Source organism: Larus michahellis, chromosome 4, assembly GCF_964199755.1.
Source record: "Larus michahellis chromosome 4, bLarMic1.1, whole genome shotgun sequence".
NCBI classification, from domain to species: Eukaryota; Metazoa; Chordata; class Aves; order Charadriiformes; family Laridae; genus Larus; species Larus michahellis.
This window is the reverse complement of record NC_133899.1, coordinates 80,676,661-80,698,061: the sequence shown is the minus strand read 5'-3', so window position 1 is coordinate 80,698,061 and position 21,401 is coordinate 80,676,661. Positions and strand designations below refer to the sequence as shown.

The following is a 21,401-nucleotide window of genomic DNA, read 5'->3' as shown; positions in this document are numbered from 1 at the left end:
CAATACCTTGCTGTTTGTGTAGAGGTGTCTTAAGTGCCATTGTCGTCTGCTTGCAGCTCTGACAAAGCAATTATTACTGTGGGAGTGGTGGGGTTTACATCTGCTGAGCATTAGCCGCTGTCGGGTCACCCTGGCTTTTAAGGAAAGCAGCAAATGTCACTTAATACAGTGGCACTGACTCGGTCCTCTCCGGTTAAGGGACTGTTAATAATTCCATTATCAAGCTGCTACTTTCTGGGACATCCGGCTCTTCCTACAGAAATGGTGGTTTAGCTTTATGTAAGAGTATATAACCAGTGACATCTGCTACTCTAGCCAGAGTGTCCCCTCTCATCATCTCTGCATTGGTTAAGCCCACGGCTTGCTCGTTACAGGCCCAGCATTGTCATTTTTAGTGATTGACACTAGTAAAAATAAAAATCGGTAACACAGTAAAATCAAGGCTCTAGAGAAAATGTGATTCTGGCATCTCAGTGAGTTCATTTCTGAATCTTTCATCATCTCCCGTCCCCTTCCTTCCCCACAGTACAATCCTTGTTTATTATTCCACCTTGCCTGTTGATTCCATAAGATCCTCCCCTGCTTCCCTCTTAAACTGAGAAGGGCACTGGGCCTCACGCCCGTGTCAGTGCTCATCATGGGAGGCACTTGCTGCTTGGAGGAGAGGAAAAAGCTGGAGACAGCAGTGTGAGGAAGGTGGCCACGGCAAGTCTCCACCAGCCTAGTGACTCGAATGTCCTGTCACCACCTCACACCCAGCTAGCTCATGCTTGCTTTGCAGTCCCAGCAGGGGTTTCCAGGGAGGAAAAAACTCCTGGCTTCTTACCTCCTTCTCCAGTGGCACAAGGGGAGAAGGAAACCTCTGCTTTGCTTAAGGAGCCTGGCTTCACTAGTGGTAGAGGAGCACTGGTTGGGTCGTTCTCAGCAGTCCTCAAGGGCCTTTGAGTAATGTTTATTTCAGAGCAGCCCCTGGGCTGCTCTAGCTTTCACTGAGACCTCTGTGACCAGCGGGGGTCACAAGAGGGGAAAAACAGTGTCGTATCACATCTTTTTACACCCACTCCTCTCCTTACCCCATCAAGCTTGATCCAGCCAAGATGTTGGACTGGGGGTACATACAGCGGTGGCCCTTCTGATCTTTGTAATTGCCCGTGGCAGGTAATTAACAACACAAGGGTACTGGTAATGAGGGGAAAAGCAAATGTTGAAATGGCAGCCAGTTTATTCTGCTGCAAGATGTTAATTAAAAAAAAGTCTGGTGCTTGGTGTCAGCCCTACCCTTAGGAAAAAAGGGCTGCGTTCCTGCAAGTGTCACACTCCCGTTTACCCCATGACAGCAGATGAAGTTTGAATTCCTTTGGCTCTCAGCTTCTTGCAATGTGAACTCCTTCTAATGAAACCAGCAGCAGTATTTGCTCATAGGTCTACCCCAAATGCAGGCAACCTGGTTTTGGATATCTTCTAAACAAAAGGCTTTGTTTGCGTTGCAGGTGTGCCGATGTTATCCGTACAACCCAAAGGGAAGCAGAAGGGCTGTGCTGGCTGCAACCGGAAGATCAAGGACCGGTACCTGCTGAAGGCTCTGGATAAGTATTGGCATGAAGACTGTCTAAAGTGTGCCTGCTGTGACTGTCGTCTTGGAGAGGTTGGATCAACTCTTTACACAAAAGCAAATCTCATTCTTTGCCGCAGAGATTACCTGAGGTAAATAGAGGAACGTACTGTGGGCTCCTCCCAGAGCCTCTCCGTGCGCCGCCAGCTGCTTGTCTTTCTAAACCTCTGCTACAAAAACACGTACTTGTGCGTGGTCAGCCCTGCCCAGAAGCGGGTGGCGTTTCTTCCTCTGTCTAAGCATGGCTTTTTATTTGCACTTAACGGATTTTGTAGTCAGGGAGTTGGAATCCTGTTTTTAGGTCAAGGTAAAGGGAGGAGGGCATGACTTAACTATTATTACAAAACAACAAGAACAAACAGTGCTTGCTTAGAAAATTAGTAAAAGAATGTTAATTCTTGCGTATCATTGATGGTATACTCCTGCATATTGACTGAGACCTGACCAAACCCTCACCTTCTTTTTTTTTTTTTTTTTTTCCAGTGATAGCTTTTAGATGTTTTCTAGTGCTTATATTGAGTAAGGTTCCTCCCAAGGGGCTCTTGTCTCTTCCCTAAGTAAACAGAGCAAAACATTCCAAAATTACAGATCAACTTCAAAAAAATCTTTCTTCATGAGGAAGTCTGCAGAGACCATCGCTGACTCTGAGTTAGCACTACCCTGTCTGCGTGTGTCTGCAATACACAACAACACAGGGGATTTTTTGTTTGGTGTGTATGGGGGTTTTGTACAAAATACTTTATATAAACACAAATGAATTTTAATAAGACAGCAGGCCTAATGCAAACATTCTTATGAGGGTCACACTGCAAAACACTCTGAGTTTTGCTTTGTTTTTCCTTTGGAAGAATGCACTTGATCTCCAGCTAATGTGTGGGTTTTCTTTTTTTTTTTTTCCTAAAGCGCCAATAGCGTTTCCTATGCAGCCTCAACCAGCAAACACACCTGAAGCAAAAGAAAAACACCGCGCTGTTTTAAGATAGGGAGGTAAAATGCCATCTAACCTTGTGGTGTCCAGAGGCTGGCTAGATTGGTCTCAATGATCAGATGCTTCATGTGTTTCAATGTAAAGCGTATTCCTGAAAATCTTTAGTAAATATTTTCTTAGTAAACTTGAACAAACAGGTTTCTCCTTCTAAAGATGAGAGAATAAGCACTGAGCCAAATGCAAGAAATACGTCTCTTAGCTGTCATATGGGAGCTGCCACCTTGCCTTGCAGCCAGGCAGCGTACAAGAACGTCCTGCCCATACGAGGATTTTTGCTCCCGTTTGAGCTGAAACTCTCCAGGGCACACAGGAAATGTCACAGCTGAAATTATACCAGACAGGCAGCAGTCACAGGTCCACACCGGCTTAAGTGGGATGCGTCCCCAAAACATGTGAGGAGCAGCTTGGGTAAGGGTGGAACACATCTGAAAGGAAAAGACGGGATAAGCAGCCTTTGGAAAGGTGGAAAGCATGCCGTGAGGAAAGAGTTAACTATTTTCACTATCACGAAATAATTTTTGTACCTTGCTTAAGTCTGAGTATTTACTAATGCCACACTTGCTCTGGAAGTATCCTTAATCCTGTCTGTGCTAAGATGAAAAAAATGAGCTCCAGAAGGTTCTTTAACACAGAGTTTCCTAACCCCAAATTAGCACTTTGGTTCTTCACTGACCCTCCTTCAGTTCAGCTGTACTCTTTCTGCATTGTGGACAAAATTCTGATGTGGCAATGGAGACTATAACAGCTCTTGATCCTCCCTTGTTGAGGACTGCATAATTTCTTTTCATCAGAGTATCGCAATTGGGTCATGCTCGGTACTAATCACAAGGACCCCCAAAACCTCTCAGGAGAGCTTCTTCCAGGAATAGTCTTCCTTCCAGAAAGCAAAGGCTGCATTAGTTTCTGGAGTGTTTCTTGGTGCTTTATCTTGTTTATACTTCATTTTTTCTTTATCTTGTTTGCACCCAGCTTGCTGAGCGATTCAGGTCTTTCCATCAGTCATCCTCTTCTTCATTATTTATCACTTCTCTAGACTTTGTCATTTGTGCACTCGATAAACAGTGTTGTGTTTGGGTTGTTGGTTGGTTTTTTTTAATCTGACCTGAAAGACACATATTCAGCATTATTCTACGCGTTACAGAACCCTACTAGAAATACTCAGCTGTGCAGTGATTCCCATTTGCATTTGCTTTTTGAGACCTATGAGCTACCCCATGTTTTGTCCATTTAATGAGCACTGTATTGATTTTGGTTTGTTCTGGTTTCATAACAAAAATAATGTGCGGCATCAAATCAGACACGTTAAAGTGCTGAAGGAGAGCAGTATTGATGCTGTTAGAACTTAGGAGAACCTTTTTATTACTGCAGTTGTAGAGCATTTCTTTCTTCCCTTGGTTTATCCTGAGAAAGCTGCTTTGAGGTGGAAAAGCTCAATCTGTGATCTTCTCATTGGCCCCCAGATGGCACAACTTTCTGGGGCACAGCAGAAGCCTGTGCTAGAGATGGGAAAGAAGCCAGGAGTTGCAGACCCCAGGAAATGGCCCGCGTCCCATCTTTGAGAAGAGAGGACAATTCATGTCATGAAATGTGGAAGGCAACGGTTGGGGCTAGTGTTTGACTGTGTCCATGCAGCTTCAGTCACGACAGCAGTTAAGCGTAGTCTCTGAAACAAACTTGTTCTGTGTCTGAAAGGGGTCTCGTAGCCCCTCTGCCTCCATTTGTTGGGTTAGAATAATCCCCAACCCACCATGGGGGGAGTCTGTTGCTGTTAAGTTGTGGAGGGAAGGCTTATGTGGCCTTTACTTGACACGTATCTCCCCTATCTGAATTTAGTCCATTATAGCAGCTTTGACCACTAGAAATATTTCTTGTTTCTTGTTGGGAAGAGCAATATAAATGTCATATCCCAGGAAACTTGACCAAGGCTAGGGTAGGAAGGAGTAACATTAATTCTGTAACACAGTTGTGAACTAGCCTTCAGCTGTTTAGCCGGCTTTACAGCTGTGATGTTTTGTGTTCTTGCTAATAAGTAAATTTAGGTTTATACTGTTATTTGGGGGTTCTGCTGAACTCCTGGGTTCTGTTCTCCTGATGCTAAAAAAGCCTTCCAGGGTCCTAGGATAGGAATAAGGGTATTGCTATGGAGTCCCATATTTTATGGAAGTATAAAGCTATTTTTTTTTTACTTTAAAACATTTTCTGTTACCTTCTACACGTAATATTTCTTCATCTCTCAATTTTAACTATCAGTTCTATTAATAGAAGGAACTAAAGTTGCCATCACCATCTCCTCCACTGTCTGTTCCCTCCTGGTAATTTGAGTTTTTCTTCTTGGAGAATTACCCATTCCCATCATTATATAATTCCTTCACTTCAGTAGTTTTAGAGCCTCTATCCACATCTTTTTTTTTCCTCATTAAACAACTCACAGTATTTGTTCTACTAGTCAAATTTTAGGAGAATTCATTCCTAAAAATAAGTTTTCATACTTCACACTGTACTCGTACCATAAAGGGAATATTTTATCTAGAGGACAGTCAAAGGAATTTATTGTCGGCCACTTCCTCTGTATGCCTTTGAATAAGAACAGGGTGAATATTGCACTGATATTTAGTAGGTCAACCATCATGCGAAAAATTAAAAGCTAGACAGATTCTGCACCCATAAATGTAAATACATGCATCTTTGATATCTAAAGTTTGAAAGGAATATTGCTGTGTAATGACCAGGAGGAAAAACTGGTGTTTCATAATCTCTTTATAGACCAACGTTTCTTGGAAATTGCCCGTGAGCTGATGGTGTCATTTAGGAATAGGTGTTTCGTGACCTGGAGACACATGCTTTCCCCTTCCGTTGCTCAGTCTCTATGGACGAGCCTGCAGCAGACACGTTCCTGCCCGGGGCTGCAAAGACCCAACCATTACCACCCAAGCTCCTGCTTGCCTCGTCACCGCGGAGGCAGCAACGTATAGGTGCTTACCTATAGACAGAAGGGGCTCCTGGAATATTTTGGGCAGCTTAGAAATTCGTCTGAAGTGGCGGCTCATTTGCAGGTCTGGGACCCTGCTTGTGCCACCCCTCCTGCAGGCGGGTGTTGGGGACAGGGATGATCTTCTGGACTTCTGTCATCGGCGTGGGGCAGAGTGCTGGGACAGGAGCACAGCTGGCCCCCGCCCTGCTCCGCCAATGTTCCTTTGGAGCCGGCTTTGTCCAAGGTGTTGGCAGCGCGGTGGGCTGCCCGCCACGTGCGCTGGTCCTCTGTGGGTTTTTAGAAGAAATCGTTCAAACGGATTTCAGGAGCTGCTAGCAGACCATAGCCTGATCATTTGTTTCAAAAGATAAACTGTCGTCATTGCTTGTGAAGGAACATTTGTTAACCTTCACATTTCATAAAACACTTTCTTGCTCATTTTTTAATCATGAAAGATGAAATTGGATCTCGAGTTGTTATCCTTGCGGTATCACCTCAGTCTCCAGCTGTGTCTAGATGTATCTTTCGATACATTTCGTCTGAGCAAATAGATTTACCATTTGTTTCATAATCACAGTTCCAGCTTTCCTACCTCTAATTATTTTTGATAAGCAAATGCTATTGAAGAAACAGCTTCTGGGACAGAGAAGCTTAGCGTGCGGCTCGGATGGCTCCTTGCAGCCCCCACACAGCGATGTGTGTTTGTTCCTAGGCGTAATTAAACATTCACCAAGCTCCGGTTCACAGGGACGGTTTGGGTGTTGCATCAGGAATTCCCGCGAGGAACTGACAACTTAAATTTCACTGTGAAGTGCTGATGAAGAACGTGATTTTTCCTTTTTACTCGGCATGGTGCCCTCACACAAGCAAAGGCGAGCCAGGCTCACTTTGACAGGAGCAGAACTGTCACTTCTGCATGTTTGATATGCTGGTGTTGGGAAAGTTTTTCATCGTTTAAACTGATTAGGGCCTTAATTAGACTCCAAAGAAAGCTCAAAACTTGCATTAAAAAATGATGGCAAATCAGTAAGATAGAGCGGCTCTCCGGGAAGCCCTGATGCTGCTCTCAGTGGATTTCATGGAAGTTCTTTTCATCCGACTTCTCACATGTTTTGATCGGTGCCACAGTCTCAGCACAGCATCGGCGCCTTGGGCGGTCGGAGCAGCCCTGTGCACCTCGTCGGAGGGACGGAGACGTCCCGGCAGGACTGCCGTCCCCTGCCGCTGACACCCCTTGGCACTGTTTGTATCATGGAGGCTTGAACTCCACCCTGGGCAACTCCTAGTCCACACGGGCCAGCTGCCCGGTACTGAGGTTTTCAGTTGCTGGATACTGGCTTTTGCTCTGCTCCGAATGCCCCAGCGGGTTCATTCTGTTGGTGAATCACTTTGGGAGCCCTTTAGATGAAGTGTTCTGTGTCTGCCAAATGTGCAGGCTTTGATTTGGTTGTGGGATATGCACAAATACAGGCACCCTGCTCTCTGGCGCGGGAGGACACAGGCAAATACCCTGCTTCTGGTGGGCTCCCCCAAGTTGGTGACGAAGGCCCTAAGCCAGACATTTAAAGCACGGTTGGACGTGTAAGCACAAGTCTCCAGGAGCTGAAAAGTGCATGCTGAAACTAGCAGAATTTAAGTTAAGCTACCAGAGACATCAGTAATGCTCTGAAGGTAGCTTCAACCTGCAGAAGCTGCAACACCTTTGAAGCAGCAAGGAGAGTCTTTGGGAATTTTTTCCTCCAGAGAAGCGTAGTGTGCAGGCAGGCACTGTGAGCGTGCCCTGCCTGCCTTTCAAGTGACACGTTCCGCGTGGGGAGGAGAGGTATAAATGCAGTGTGGCTGAACGACTGCTATCTGCTCAGAGCCTAAAAATTTTGCGAAATTAAAGTGCTGCGCTTGCATCGCAACAGGGAGCAACTTGCTTGCTATGTAGGATACCCTCACTTGGTATCTCTGTAGATTAAGGAGGATTAATTAGGCTCAAAATGCAGTGTGTCTTGGCAACATTGCTGTGCTTTGTAATGTTAAAGCAGAGACTTTTTATCTCCATAGTAGCTGGTCCAGGAGTTTCTCACAGCCCGTGCCTTTCAGGATAAACAAGCAATGCTTGGCTTGTTCACTTGCTTTTTCCCTCCTTTTTTTTTTTTCCTTCTCCATAGCCTCCCAGGGAGGAGGAAAGCTTATGGGGAGGACTTCTTCCTGGCTGTGGTATACTAGCATGCCTCTGGCACTTTCAACCTTGCAGTTTTCTGGCTGCTGTTTTCAAACTCCCCTGAGAGGATGTTGTTGCACGTGTATTCAACAGTGCCAGCGACAGCCAAGGTGGGTTTTAAGGTCGGTGGCTTCAGTTATACTGTAAGGAAGGCTGGGGCAGGGCAGGAGGACTTGGACTTCTCCTACCTACGAAGAGTCCCAGCCCCACTGTAAACATCTTCTGAAAATATGGAGGGAGAGACCGAAGAAGTAAAAATAAGTGAACACTCAGATGAGTTCTTCAACTGAAAACAGATGCCCTTGAGCAACCTTGAAGTTTATGCCCAGTAATCTCTGAACTAGTGCGGTCACTTGACCAGAGGGCTTTTTTGTACTGCGCTGGTTCAGCTCCTCCCGTTATGCTATCCATGAATGCCAAACCCTTTGGCATGCGAGATGTAAATTCTTTGGGATTGAACAAGAAGGCTTCACGAGAGGACAGCTTGACCAACTTCACTAGTATGAAAATGCATTCCCTTTCCTTCAGCTGCCATGACTTCCCACTGCAGCGCTGACGACGCTGTCCTGGATAGGAAGGTGCACCAGCTAGTGTGTATTTACCATGCTGAAACGCCTGTCGCTAAGGCTTTCTCTGAATATTTCACAAACACTGATTACAGGGAAGTTGGGAACCTCGAGTCTGAGGTTGCTTTTAAGCTTATTCTTTTTATCTTTTTAAGTAACGTTCAGGCTTTCCCTTGCAATTATTGGCACATCCAGTGCTTTGGTCAAATCAGACTTGTAGCTCAGCGTATTTCTAATATCCACAGATGGGAAAAATACTGATTGCAAGCTGTTAAGAGCCGTCCTCACTGGAAAACTAGTTGTTGGTTTGTTGCAAATAGTAGGGGCAAAACCTTTTCTTTTCAGGATGATGAGGTTCAGGTGCGTAAAGCAATTTGTCTTCTACAGCAGATCCTATAGGAAATAAATGGCAGCAGACATATAGGGAAGGTGTATGGAAAAACCTGTTTCACCTACTAGCCAGAGAGGATATGACCATGGGGTTTGATAGCTCTTCAAAAACTTTTATATCCAGATAATCTGGGTATACAAATATAGAGAGAAATATGTAGCTGTACATAATACCTACAAATATAGGTATTTATCTGTAGGTAAGTGTTTAGTCCTCTTCCAACTCCTAATTCTTTCCTTTCAGCATTGACAAAGCCTCGTTTTGGGGGAATTATCAGTCTCAACTCAGCTGTTTAATTTTGAACATGTCTTGTTCTTGTGTTGTTTAAAGAAAAATCCGATTGACACTCCCGGCCTGTCCTTTCTGTACCACTCATTATTTATATGTGCCTGTCCTGGTTGCTTTTTTTTTTTTGGTCTCCTGTGAAGTCAACAGCTCCAAAATTTTCACTCTCTGTGGAGGGAAGGTTTTCTTCCTTTCTTGATTGCAAACTGCTAGCTAGTCAGACACCAGACTAGAGACGAGAAGAAATGGGGACTCTCTCCTTGTAGGCAATGACTAAAACAGATTGTTGTTTCTAGTGGTGACAGAAATAGGCAATCAGGTTCTCAGTTTAGCCACTCTGCACATTTTGGTCAGAGAAGGCAAAATCTGTTGAAAGGTGCTAAACTTAATGTGTTCATATGAGAAGTTTCTTCCTGTTTTCCCTGTAGTAAGGACCCTTTACCATTCTTTTTCCCCCCAAAACCTGCAGGGTGCTGTTGACTTTACTATAGTTTGAATTAACTTCAGGTGTATTGACGGAGCTGGTGAGGTCTGGATCATCGTGCAGAAGACTACCCTTTAGCCCTGACCAGACTACATAAAAAGCATCCTTCAACTGTTGCTACCGCTTCCAGGAGCGCTCCCTTCTTTTCCCATTAATTCATTTGCATTCACTGCTGCTCCTGTATGCCAATTAGCTTTAATTTCTGCTATACACACTGACATCAATGGCCAATGAGAACAGCGCGTAGCGGGGTTTTTAGTGTGCCTATAAACTACAGAAAATTGTCCTTGGACAAACTCCTGCTTTTAGACTGGCTGACAACAATAGACATGGTTAAGTTCAGGCTAAGAGCCATTAAACATAATTACTACCACAGGGTAAAAGTTTAATTGTGCTAAATTTTAAATCTGCATAGTCTATGCTTATTTACAAGCTGGCTAGGTCTTCCTGTTACATAAGGGGAAATAAATCTGTACTTAAAAATTGTTGCGTTTTAACTTCAAAGGGAGATGGAGGGGGGGGGGGAAAGAAAAAAGAGTTTTTTAGGAGAAGCAAAACAACTCCAAACTGAAACCTTTCTGTATTTCCAGCTTCTTTTATGCCAATGGCTCCAAGCTGGTAAGTAGCTGCCGAGCATCTTCTGATAGGTTTTTCTAATGCGCTTCAACTTTGTGTGCGTGAATGTGCGAGAGAGTATTGCATCTGTTATGAATGTGTCTGGGGGACAGAATGCAGATCGGTTTGTTCGTGTGGGGTTATTTTAAATTTAACCACAGATGGGGCTCCTTGTCTTCTCTCCCTCCTCCAGTAATGTTAAGCTCCCCACCTCAAAAAGTTTCAGCGCAAGTAGCTTCTGGGTAAATAGGTAGCAGAGGTGGCAGGTTTTTTAACAAGCAAACACAAAAGGCAAAAATCCGTGTTCACTTTGCTTTTTCTTCCAGCAGATTAAAAAAAAAAATAATAATCACGTTCACTGAGCTACAAGTTACAGCGTTATTTTTAGAAGCGTGGTGAATATACAGGGCTCTTAAATCACTCCCTGAAAAGCAGATTAAAATTAGGAAGTGCTAGAATAAGTGTGAAATGTTCATCTGTTGGGAAAGGGAGGGTATGGAGGACTGTGAAACTTGATAGAAGAGAAAAAGCTTAGCCCACTGACTAGCTGGAAGCTACGTTTATGTAGATATTAGAAGGCAACACGATTTCAGCTGGACAGAACATAAGCTTCAGATCTTATGCAAACAGTCAAAGCTGTTTAACAATTGGTTTACCCCCAAACCCCCTGAAAGGAGACAGGTGAATACGATGCCAAATACATTTTTCATGTTTCTTAAGCTAACTGTTTAAATAGTTAAGTGAACATCTGTCCAAATTTCCCCATCATTTCCATTTAGAAAAGTCTCCTATTTGAAGGCTGAAGAAAAGCGCCTGCTTAACAATGCAAATGGTGCTGTCTGGGGCCCCTTTATTTTGTTTAATCTAGATTGAGCTCCACACAACTGTGATGCTAATGAATAATGGATATTTTATACTTGTGCATGTAGCAGTGCTGGGCACAGAGCAAATCTAGGATTAACCTCCCTCTTTCCCTGCCTAACACGTATTGGACTCATTTTTTGAGTTTGCTGTGACTTGGGTACTCTAAAAACGGATGCCTGGTCTTATGGAAAATGGCAAAACCCCAACAAAAGCTGTCAGGTTTTGCTATGGCCAAGTGCGGTACCGTAGAAGGGGGCAGCTCGCTGGGGGGAGGGAGGGATGTCTGTATTAATGGCTTGATTTGTGAGCGGGTGCTGAATGAGAGCCAGGGCGTTTCGAGGTGGAGACCTGTTCACTTTTCAGTGCCACGTTATTTCAGTCCCGTCTGCTGGCATCAGGCAGCCGAGCACCGTGCTCAGCTGCCTCCCCTGCCTGCGGGAGCAGGAGCAAGCCGGGGCCAGCTTGCAGGGGGAAAGGGGCTGCCCCGTTACCCATTGCATGGCCCGAGTTTGCCAGTGCGAACTACAGAGCTGGGATTTTACTCTGCCTTTCAGCCCTGATATGATGGATCTTAAAGGAAAAAATTTTGGTCCTCCCGTCGCGATTTTTCTGTCCTGCCCCATTATAACACAAGTGTTTCCGTCTGGTTTGTGTTGTTTAACTTTCAGGAAAAATATAGTGCTTTTTCTTCATAGGAAGTCTTGGGGTTTTCCAGCCGGGTGTAATGAAAGACCACTGATACCGCTTCTAATGAAAAACAAAGGTAGCTTTTTTTTTTTTATAGCTGAAGAGCAAGCTGACTGCGGTAGCACAGTGCTGTGGGCGGCTGGGAGAGTTGTGTGGAGGTTTCTATAACATCGCTGGGCATTTTAATTCACAATTACTGGCCAGTAATAATTAGTATTGATTAGCTTGGCAAATTGCAGGTTTAGAAATTGGTTATAGATTTTCCTGATGCTTCTCATCCTGCCTGTTGTGGAATCAGCCAGAACCAATGGCTTGAAACAAACCGCGAGCCCAAATCTGTCTGCAGGCAGTGACGCGTTGCACACGCGGAGCTAATGGTCAGCAGGAACCGTACGTCTTGAGGCTCGTCGCCCCAAGAATACGATTTTTATCATCTCCTAAGCAAAGTAGCTAGCCACATGCGTATTGACCACAGTCTCGGGTGAAGCTTGGTTTTGTCGGCCTGTTGATTCGTGCCCCAGCGGGTTCATGTGGCTTTAATGCCGCAGTGGCGTGCTGCCCCTGGCTCACACAGGGGTCTGCGGGGACATCTCGGAGAAGGGGGCCAGGGGAAGGATGCTGCAGTCTTGGTTGAGTCCCCCGGCGGGAGCTGTAACAGCAGCAGACATCTGGGGAGACAGATAGTGAAAGCCAAGATGAAAATGGCAAAGCTTCCAGTGCTGAAGGGCTGTCCTCGAGGACAGGGGAGCTGAAGTGGAACGGCTGAGCATGCTGTTCGGGTCTCGGTGGAAGGGCTTAGCTGGCTCCCGGGAGGGACGGGGGGGGGCGGGAGGAGCGGGGCGCAGCCAGGGGAGGAGGGCTTGCTCTCCGAGACGCCTTGCAAAATGCTGTTGTACTCGTCGGGAGAGAAATTGTCCTTTTTTAGCTTTAAACAGCAGGTCAGCGAGGTTCTTCCTGAGCTGTATTACGGTGCTGCCGGCCGGGGTTGGCAAAGTTTGCCAGGTCTTCTGCATCTTGCTGCGAGGTGGCCAGCCCACCCCGCTCCGTTGGGTGGTGGCCGAGCGCAGACAGGGCAAGCACACGCGGAGGAGGACGAGCGGCTCCGAGCACCTGCCCCACCGCTGCGGGGAGGCAGATAGTTTTTGACTGAAATTTTGTGAGCCCCAAAATAGCGCTCTAAGTGTTTAATGCTTTTCTCCATTAGACAGCAAATTAGCCCTAGGCTCGCAAACCAAATGAAGTTTCATCTCGGCAATTGGAGCCTGCTCACCAGGCAGTTTTATCCCAAGTTCCCGCACACTGGTTGGTCAGCGAAATGGAGACTGCAACTTCTATTTATTGGTGCAATACAGTATTTGATACTGCTAATTACACTTAATTAGTCCTTCCACCATTTAATTAAAATGGCTTCTAATGATTGTGCTTCTTTGGCAGGCTCTTTGGTACCACCGGGAATTGTGCTGCCTGCAGTAAACTGATCCCTGCCTTTGAGATGGTGATGAGGGCCAGAGATAATGTTTACCATTTGGACTGCTTTGCCTGTCAGCTCTGCAACCAGCGGTGAGGACACGGTTATTATACACACAAACACAAACTAATTTATACCTTTGCCTGCAAAATAGGGGAAACGTTTGATCCACGCTACCTGTCTGGGGCTCGCAGCCTGCTGGCGTGGCTTGGGTTGGTTTATTAGGCTGACCTGGGTGATGCACGTAAGTACCTGTAGCCCCTTTACTGCAAATCCCCTTGGAGCTGGTGGGAGTTGGGGGGGAGAAGGGGGGCACACAGACTGCAGATCTGGCCACGGTTGTACACGGCACAGCTGCTGCTGAATAAAACAAGCCGCTTCAGCGTCCTTTCAGGATCTCCCCTCTTTGCAGAACACAGACGATGGAAACTGGACCTTCTCTGGCAAACTGACGTTATTTTGCTTAAATCAGGTCTCTGACAGGCTCAAAACTGGGGATGACAAAGAAGGAGGAGAAAGAGAAGGGACAGGAAGGAGAAAAAGACTCTAAATAAGCCCTTTCCAACACTAGGAGCAAATCCCTTTAGTTGTTGTGTAATTAATAGGGGATCTTGATGGTGTAATTTTGAGTGGGGCATGTGTATTTCTGCTGGGTTTTACCCAGTGGAAAATGCACATCAAGGAATATAATCAAGGGTCATGCACAAAGTTTTCGCTTAGGCTACCTGTAGCCAGCTGAGTTTGGGAGGGCTGTGAGAAATCTTCCCAGCACCCTGTATGTTGGTCACTGGAGGCAGAATGGAAGCCCACAACGCCAGATGTGATACAGTCGCTTTCTGATACATCCATCCATCCATCCATCCTTGTCTGAGACAGGCCTGAAAGGGCTTTGTGTTCTTACTGCTTGTCTAGTCGGGCTGTAGGGACTGCCCAGGGCCCAAGGGCTGTGCTGGGGTCCTTGTTCCGGCTTTGTGGTTGTGTTTCCCAAAGAAGAAACTAGGAGTCAATGCTTCATCCTGTGTGAAGGTGTGAGAGAGATGACAAAACTCGTGGGAAGATGGAGAACCTAATTCCTTAAAGGTCAAGCTAAAAGCCTGACTTAAAAATTCATTGCTCACCCTAGAACAAAAGTCACGGTGGGATCTCTTTCATTAAGTAGTCATACACAGTGCACGTGAAAACCATACAAACTGGGGTCTGACTGTCCTTCCATGCCCTCTGACAGTGGCTTAGTTCATGGGGATGAATGGGGTTGTGGCTGGTTGGTGCCACAGCAGGGAAGAGGAGGAGCGGGCAAGCTGTTTGTAGCTCAGGTGGCTTTACTCAGTCAGGTTACTGAAGGCGGAGGCGGTGTTTGTTCAAGGTAGAAAACTCTCCTATTAATATTGGCGGCGTCCACAGGCCCGGTGGCAGCGCCGAGGCGGCAGTGACATCTAGTGGCTCCCAGCCTTGGGCTCCTTTCTAGAAGCCGTGCTAAATCTTTCAGTTGCCCACTCTTGTTTTGCCACTCTTGAACGTGTTCCTGCAACTGCCATGCTTCCCACTCAGCAGCGTGCGGCCGTTGGCAGAGCTAGTATGGGATGGTCTGTCTTCACACAGCTGAAATTGCTGGTTGGTTGCAGGGTCTGTCTCCAGAGTCTGGAGTGTTGCAGGGTGCTGCCAGGCTCGGCCCTCAGGCTAGGCTTTTTTCAGCCTGCCGATGGAGGCCGGGCAGGAGGGGGTTGCTCCCAGACTCCACGGGTGCTCCCAGACTCCACGCCGATACTAGAGTTAGAGCATCTCTAATGTCCTTTCTGGCAGAGGCAAGCCACGGCTCTGGGCTGCACAGGCAGGAGTGCTGGGTTGGCCTTGGAGTCTGTAGGATTGAGTATTTGTCATCAAACCCCTACTTTACCCTAGCTCCTCTTGTGGAAAAGCCTAGTTTTCATTTTCAGGAATTTCTTTTAAATTTCACCCTTTATTACAAAGGCTCCAAAGTGCCTCACTCCCTCTCTTCCCTCTGCAATTGCTAACGCTGTTACTGCACTCAAGTGCGGTCCTTCTCTGCCCTTAAAATAACCTCCACGCGCTGCCCCTGCCTGGCAGGAAAGCCCAGGTAATCCCCCGCTTCTGGCAGAGTCACGCTTTGATGCACAAGGGATTTGCCCAGTTTGGGAAGAGCTGAGTTTTTCTGAAAGATGGGCTGAGTGGGCAGCGTGGAGCTATGTGTAGATTGTTATTTTTGTCTGAGATCAGAAAGCTACAAACTTTTATGACTTATCCTCTAGAGATTTTGGCCTGAAAGAGCAGGATGGCAGTGCTGCTCTAACAGACAACGTTGGAAGCTGAACCAAGAAGAGTGAGTTTAAGTAACCCTAAAGTCAAAATTGCAGAGGTGGATGCCAAAACTATCTCTGAATCGGAAAACCCACCTCGTTCTTCATCTATGAAAAGATTTTTGATTGTGAAAACCTTTTGGTAGTTCTCTTCCAGCTTACTTGTCCTTCTGTAGCTAGACTCTGTGTAGAGTATTAAATCCATGAGAGCAAAATCTCTAATATTTTCACCGAGCGTGCAGTGTTTTCGTTATCTCCAAAACATCAAGTTTGCAGCAAGTCCTACAAAGCTACTCATCCTACTGTGCTTTAAACTGTCATAAGGCCATCATTGCTGTCACAATACTGAATAAAAGCTGGTCACCGCCGTACTGGCTGATAGGTCAGCATTACAAGGGTTGCAGGAAATCCAGCTGCTCGGGTTTCCATTACCGAAACCCAAACCAGGTTTGGCAAGAGACAGCCATTGGGGATGCTGGTGGCAAGAGTAATTTTTGCCTTTCTCTTCCTGGAGATTTATATTGTAGTTAAGGTAGGAATAAGTAGCAAAAAGCAAGCAGCTGTCTTATTTAGAGTGAGTAAACCTACTGGTGGGGAAGGTGGTGTTAAGGAGTGTGTGTGCAGTACGGTTTTTAGCATAAAAGCCGTTACTTTAAATTGATATTAATTTTTAGCTTTTTAATATACAAAAAAGGTTGAATTTCAGAACTACGAAGGCATGTGCCGCAGAGGGAAGAAGATGGAAGATCTCCAGTGAAATCACAAAAGTGAGAACCAATGCTCAGTTTTCTCTGGACTGACTTGGCAAATTAATCAGCTTATTTGCAGGTGTCCAGTTGGAGAAAACTTGCGCCCATGTCAGAATGATCAGTCCTGTTCTTGTAGCAGAAAATATTTTATGGAGCTGCTCTGCCCGGAACTGCCCAAGTTACAAATCTAGAAAGCGTTTTTGACAAGGAATAGGCGATGTCCCTGACAAAGCTCTGCCTGAGAGCAGAGGAAATGGATGGGCATTTGAGGTCTGCTGTGTCTCCTGAGGGTGGGGGTCATCTCCACTGATCTTCCTTCAAAGCCCATTAAATATTCGGCCTCGCCAGAAGCTGGTACCTACCTGTTCCTCTCGGTTCAGAGCTGCCTTTAGCACAGGGGCCGGGGTGATTCTGTGCTTCGGGGCCCTGGGGCTGATTTAAGCCTGGGCGCCTGGGGCAGGGAGGTGCAGTCCTGTGTTCTGGTCTGTCATTGCCCAGCTAGTGCCATGGACAAAAACCAGCCCCTGAATTGGGTGCGAAGAGTGTTATTTGTTATCTTAAGAAGTAAAGATTAGCTTCTGATTCTTGAGCAAGCAGGCAGGGTGGAAAAGGCTATTGGCTGTCAATTCACACCTCTCAGATCTTATATGTGGAACTTTTTTGACCTTAATGGTCAAATAAAATTGTTAAATATCACAAGCCTCTCTGTCAACTTCAAGACAAACAGAACAATTTACATGGTATATAGAGAGCAGTGCCCTTCACTCAATGAAGATAAAGGTTAGGAGTCCAGCCACCAGGAAATTTCTGTTTATTGTTCTGCACTGTACACAAGGGGGTGAGGAAGGACTTAATAGCCAGTCCTTGCCTGGAAATTAGTGTAAATACTGCCTCACCCGAGGGAACCGTGGAAATGTGGATACCAGCAAAAACTTCAAACACTCTCTGTGTAATATCGCCCGTTTGATTTCCCGGCTGTAGATCCAACACCTCTCATCTGCAGGGACAAATCCCTTAACCGCTCCCGGCGTCTTCCCGCCGCTGGCTTGGGACCCGGCAGAAAGTGGGACCTGCTTTTCCCGAGCTGCTTCGTACAACCGTGGTCTGGGAGCTGAGCATCACTGTGCCGGGGAAAGGGATGGCAAAACCCCAGGGAGCGTGCGGGAAGGGGAGCGGGGGGAGAAGCATGCAGGCTTTCCAGGGTCCTGGGTATCAAACTCTGGTCCCCAGAGTCACCTTCAAACCCAATCTGCCTCAGATTCCCCCTATTCTAACCTCTGTTCGTACTTACGCCCGTTAATTCTTTTTTATCTTCCAGGTTCTGTGTGGGAGACAAATTTTTCCTGAAGAACAACATGATCTTGTGTCAGATGGACTATGAGGAAGGGCAGCTGAACGGGAGCTTCGAGTCCCAGGTTCAATAGCAAACCCTGCTTCGCTGAAGCACTGTGGGATGGGCGCCCGGCCGCGCGAGCAGCGAGGGCGCCTGTCAGCTTGCCTGCAATATTTTTTTAATTCTTGGTCCAGAGAGGACTATATACATTGTAGTACTTTTTCCCCCCCAACACAAAGCAGTTACAATTTTAGATGTACAGTTGTGCCTGCTTAGCTGAGCACTGCATTGCCTGTATGTTTGTGAGTTTTTGGGGTCTGGGGGAGGGCTCTGTACAGTCTGTTTTCTGTATATAAACTGGAACATTTATTTTATGAAAAATGTAATGCAATTTTATTACTGGTGTGAATTAAAAATTATGAATGTTTCCTGGTCATCTTCGCTGTGGTTTGTTCCCCGTGCGGTTGAAAGCCTGTCTGTCCTGTGCTTGGTGTTGAGCAGGCTGTTAGAAATATACATGCAGCTCTCTGGAAGCTGCGTGAATAAAAACAGAGGCGGGAGATCCGGCGCGCAGACTGGGGGGGGAGAAGCGCTGCTGCAGAGTTAGACCTCTCTGCTTGAACCACGCGGAGACTTGTCTCCAAAACCCTGCTGCGCGGGAGGAAGGGAGGCGGGGGGGGGGGGGTGGGTGATGGCTGGGAACCCTCGGTGTCGCTGGTCCCACCGAGGCTGCTGTGCAGCGCTGAGCCCCCTGCCCGAGCCTCGCCTCGCTTTTCACCTCTCTGAATTTAGACAGAGCGTTTCCGTGGCCAGGAGTGCCGGTTGGCCGGCTGATACGCCGTCTCCAGTCTGGACTGCGAGGAACAGGCTCCCTCCAGCCCTGCCAAGAGGTGCCCAGGCATTGATCAGAACATTAATTTCAAGTCTCTCATAGGCAGTGGGGTTTTCCTGCGGGGCATCGCTTCTCCAGGTCTGAGCCGCTGCGAGAGCTGATGTCAGGGTTCGAACGCGACCGGGCGCTGACGCAGCATCCCTTTCTGCAGCCCTTTTCGCTTACTCGATGCCAGGTGCTTTGACCTCCCGTGTAACAAAAGCGATCGGATTTGAAGCATCTCCCGTGGAAAACCTCTGAACTGCGTTCCTGCTGCGATGCTTTGTGCAATGATTTTCAAGGTTATGCAATTCATGTGCAACCCACTGGACTGTACCAAACACATTTCTTTGTACTGTGAGTGTCACTTTAATACAGCGCACCAGTGGCTGTAAAGGATGGCTGCAATTCTATTTATTTTGTCTTGCTTTTTCTTAGATTTACCCCGCTTTCCTCTAATAAATAGACACCAGGTACTGTTTTCCGAGGTGACTGCATCAGTTACTGGTCCTGGGTCACGTGTGCGTTCTCTGAATTGCAAATGCCACACGCAGTGCCGCTTGGTGCCACTCTGCCTGTTGCATGCAATGCTTTTATGTATGTCTAGGTTGAGTAATGGCTGAACAGAAGTAAAACACCACCAGGCACTTGGTGTGCTTCAAAATATTACCTGCCATCTGAAGCCACCTCAAACATGTGGGTTGATTGAGTGATTTTTCCTCATAAACAGATGTTTTGGGTTGGGAGACCCATTATAAAGTGTTTGGCCCCATGCCCCTTTTATTGCCATAAAAATGGTGTAGCAATTAAAAAGCCAACTGTAGCTGCCTACGGATAGGCGGTGTTTTAATTGTGATTCCATTTTAGTGCCTTTTGGGGTTGGGGGGGGCTGTATATTGAGAAACTGTAGAGTGGATGCTCTTGTAGAGGCTATTACAGGTGGCCACACTGGGGCTACCGAAGGAGCAGCTTGTTGCCCAAATATTTTGATTCCTTGCTTTGAAAGGGGCTGCCAGCCTGCTGCTGCCTGTGCTCCAGAGTGACGGGTACCCCCCTGACCAGGGGGTTTGCTGTAATTCAACACGCAAGGGCAGCACGTGGCTGTCGTCCCATGCTGAGGATGGGAGCAGTAAAACCAAACCAACCCAAAACCCCTCACCAAACAAGCTGGGGGGGTTACTCGGATTTAGTTCAGACTCTTAAGGAGAGTTTTGGCACCAGTTTAAAAACCCAAAAAGTCCTCCAGTCAATGGTACTTAAACCATTTTTTAGGGATTGTTTAAGAAAGCATTTTTTTTCTTGGCTTAGGTGGTCTCCTTGCTTCAGAAAAAAGGGAGGAAGAAAATGTAACTTTTTAGACCTGCTTGGCTTATGACAGCTAATGGCTCCACAGCTGCCACATCTCCCATACATCTCTGGGAAAGCCACAGAAATGTCACCCCAGAGGCAGGAGTGTGCTGGAGGAGGGGGCTGCTGGTGTGGGAAATCCCACACTACCATTGGATGAATAAAAATGGCACTTGGTTGGTGTGAGCCAGGTCTTGCTGCGTGTGCGAGTCCCCCCGCTGGCTCTGCAGGGGAGGCGTAGCTGAGCCGAGCACGTTTGGATGCATCTGGGGACAGGGGTGGTTTGGGGGGGGGGGGGGGCTTTGATATGTGGCAATGCACCAGGCTGAGTCAGCAAACCCAGCAGAAGGCAGCCCAGGAACTTGGAGAAAAAAAATGGTCACGGACTGGTAAATGGGACAAAATAACCAGTAAGTTGAAACAGCAACGGTAAGGTCTGGTCTCAGTAGCTGCCTTCTGTGTGGTGCTGGCAGCACGGCGATGTGGTCTAGAGGAAGCCTGGAGCCAAGAATGGAAGAAACAACGGTTATCAACGTGGGAGCAGGGATGTTACTGGAACAACGTGAGTCTTCTCCTGGCGAGGGGTAAATGTCAGGGTGGTTTATTATGAGGGACTGAACCCCCATGATGAGCACCTCTACCAAGACACTGGGCCATGACTCACGTGTGATGGCACTTTGGGCATCTCGTTGTCTCCTTGCTCTTCTTGCTGTGAAATGCAGGCAACGTTCCCCCACCGGGCTGCAGGGGCTTCATTTTTGATGGGCAGCCCTCTCGATTTGTCACTGTGGCTGTAGGTCCGATTCCTTACACTTAGTGAGGAATTTCATGATGCTGTTTCATGCAAAAGCCCCAGCTGGTGGCTGGGGTGGGTGGGAGGAAAGCCTGGGACAGGGCACAGCTTCTTGCTGTTGAATGGGGGGCAGCGAATGTCCAGTTCTCTTATATTTAAAAAAAAAAAATACAAGGGAGAAGTTGTGCAGCATCTCTATCCTCCTTTTCTGTGTCTGCACAGCAGACAAGGTCCACCTGCCACAGCCCATGCCCCGGAGAGCACCGGAGGTGGGATTTCTTTAAAAATAAAAATCCCAGGAGGACAATGCAATCATGAATTTTTGTCTGAACGCTGCAAATTTGCTTAATAGAAACAAGTGCTGGAGTGCAGACCTGCTGTTGAATAATCACTTCCACTCTACGGAGCAGAGCACAGAAACCTTTTGATGGTGTTATAGTCATCACTTGGCATAAATATTCATTCAAGGAATCAGAGCAGAGTAAATGGCATTTTAGACTCTAATCATTTAGTATTAGCAGATAGCCTTTTTACTGCTAAAGATAACCACTGCTTAATCAGTTTAGTGACCACTGGCATACAGTGTGACATTTAAGCTTGTGCCTCGGTCCCCGCGTTGAGGACACGGCTGCTGCTGACCCCTCTGCCCAAGTCTCCATTGCTCCCAAAGTCAGCTCGGCCGCTGCCAGCTGCCAACAGCACGCAACTGGCTTCAACTTCTGAATTATCTGCCATTTGCCTCCTTATCTCAGATCAAAGTCATATTTTAAGTTCATACTGCAAAGGTTAAAATCTAGATCTTTTCCTCCCTTCTTTTTTTTTTTTTTTTTTGTAGTTGGGGCTAATGGCT

General features: G+C 46.8%; 1 protein-coding gene across 2 annotated transcripts in view; it reads left to right on the top strand.

Annotated features, from left to right (window-relative positions):
* Positions 1-17,976, top strand: part of LMO1 (LIM domain only 1) — a 63,235-nt gene extending 45,259 nt beyond the window's left edge. For both annotated transcript variants that reach the window (XM_074585901.1, XM_074585900.1), the window contains exons 2-4: positions 1,491-1,704; positions 13,110-13,235; positions 17,526-17,976. In XM_074585901.1, coding sequence (XP_074442002.1) covers positions 1,491-1,704; positions 13,110-13,235; positions 17,526-17,631 — 446 coding nt within the window. In that variant the 3' untranslated portion in view covers positions 17,632-17,976. The remainder of the gene's footprint in view (positions 1-1,490; positions 1,705-13,109; positions 13,236-17,525) is intronic.
* The last annotated feature ends 3,425 nt before the right edge of the window (positions 17,977-21,401 follow it).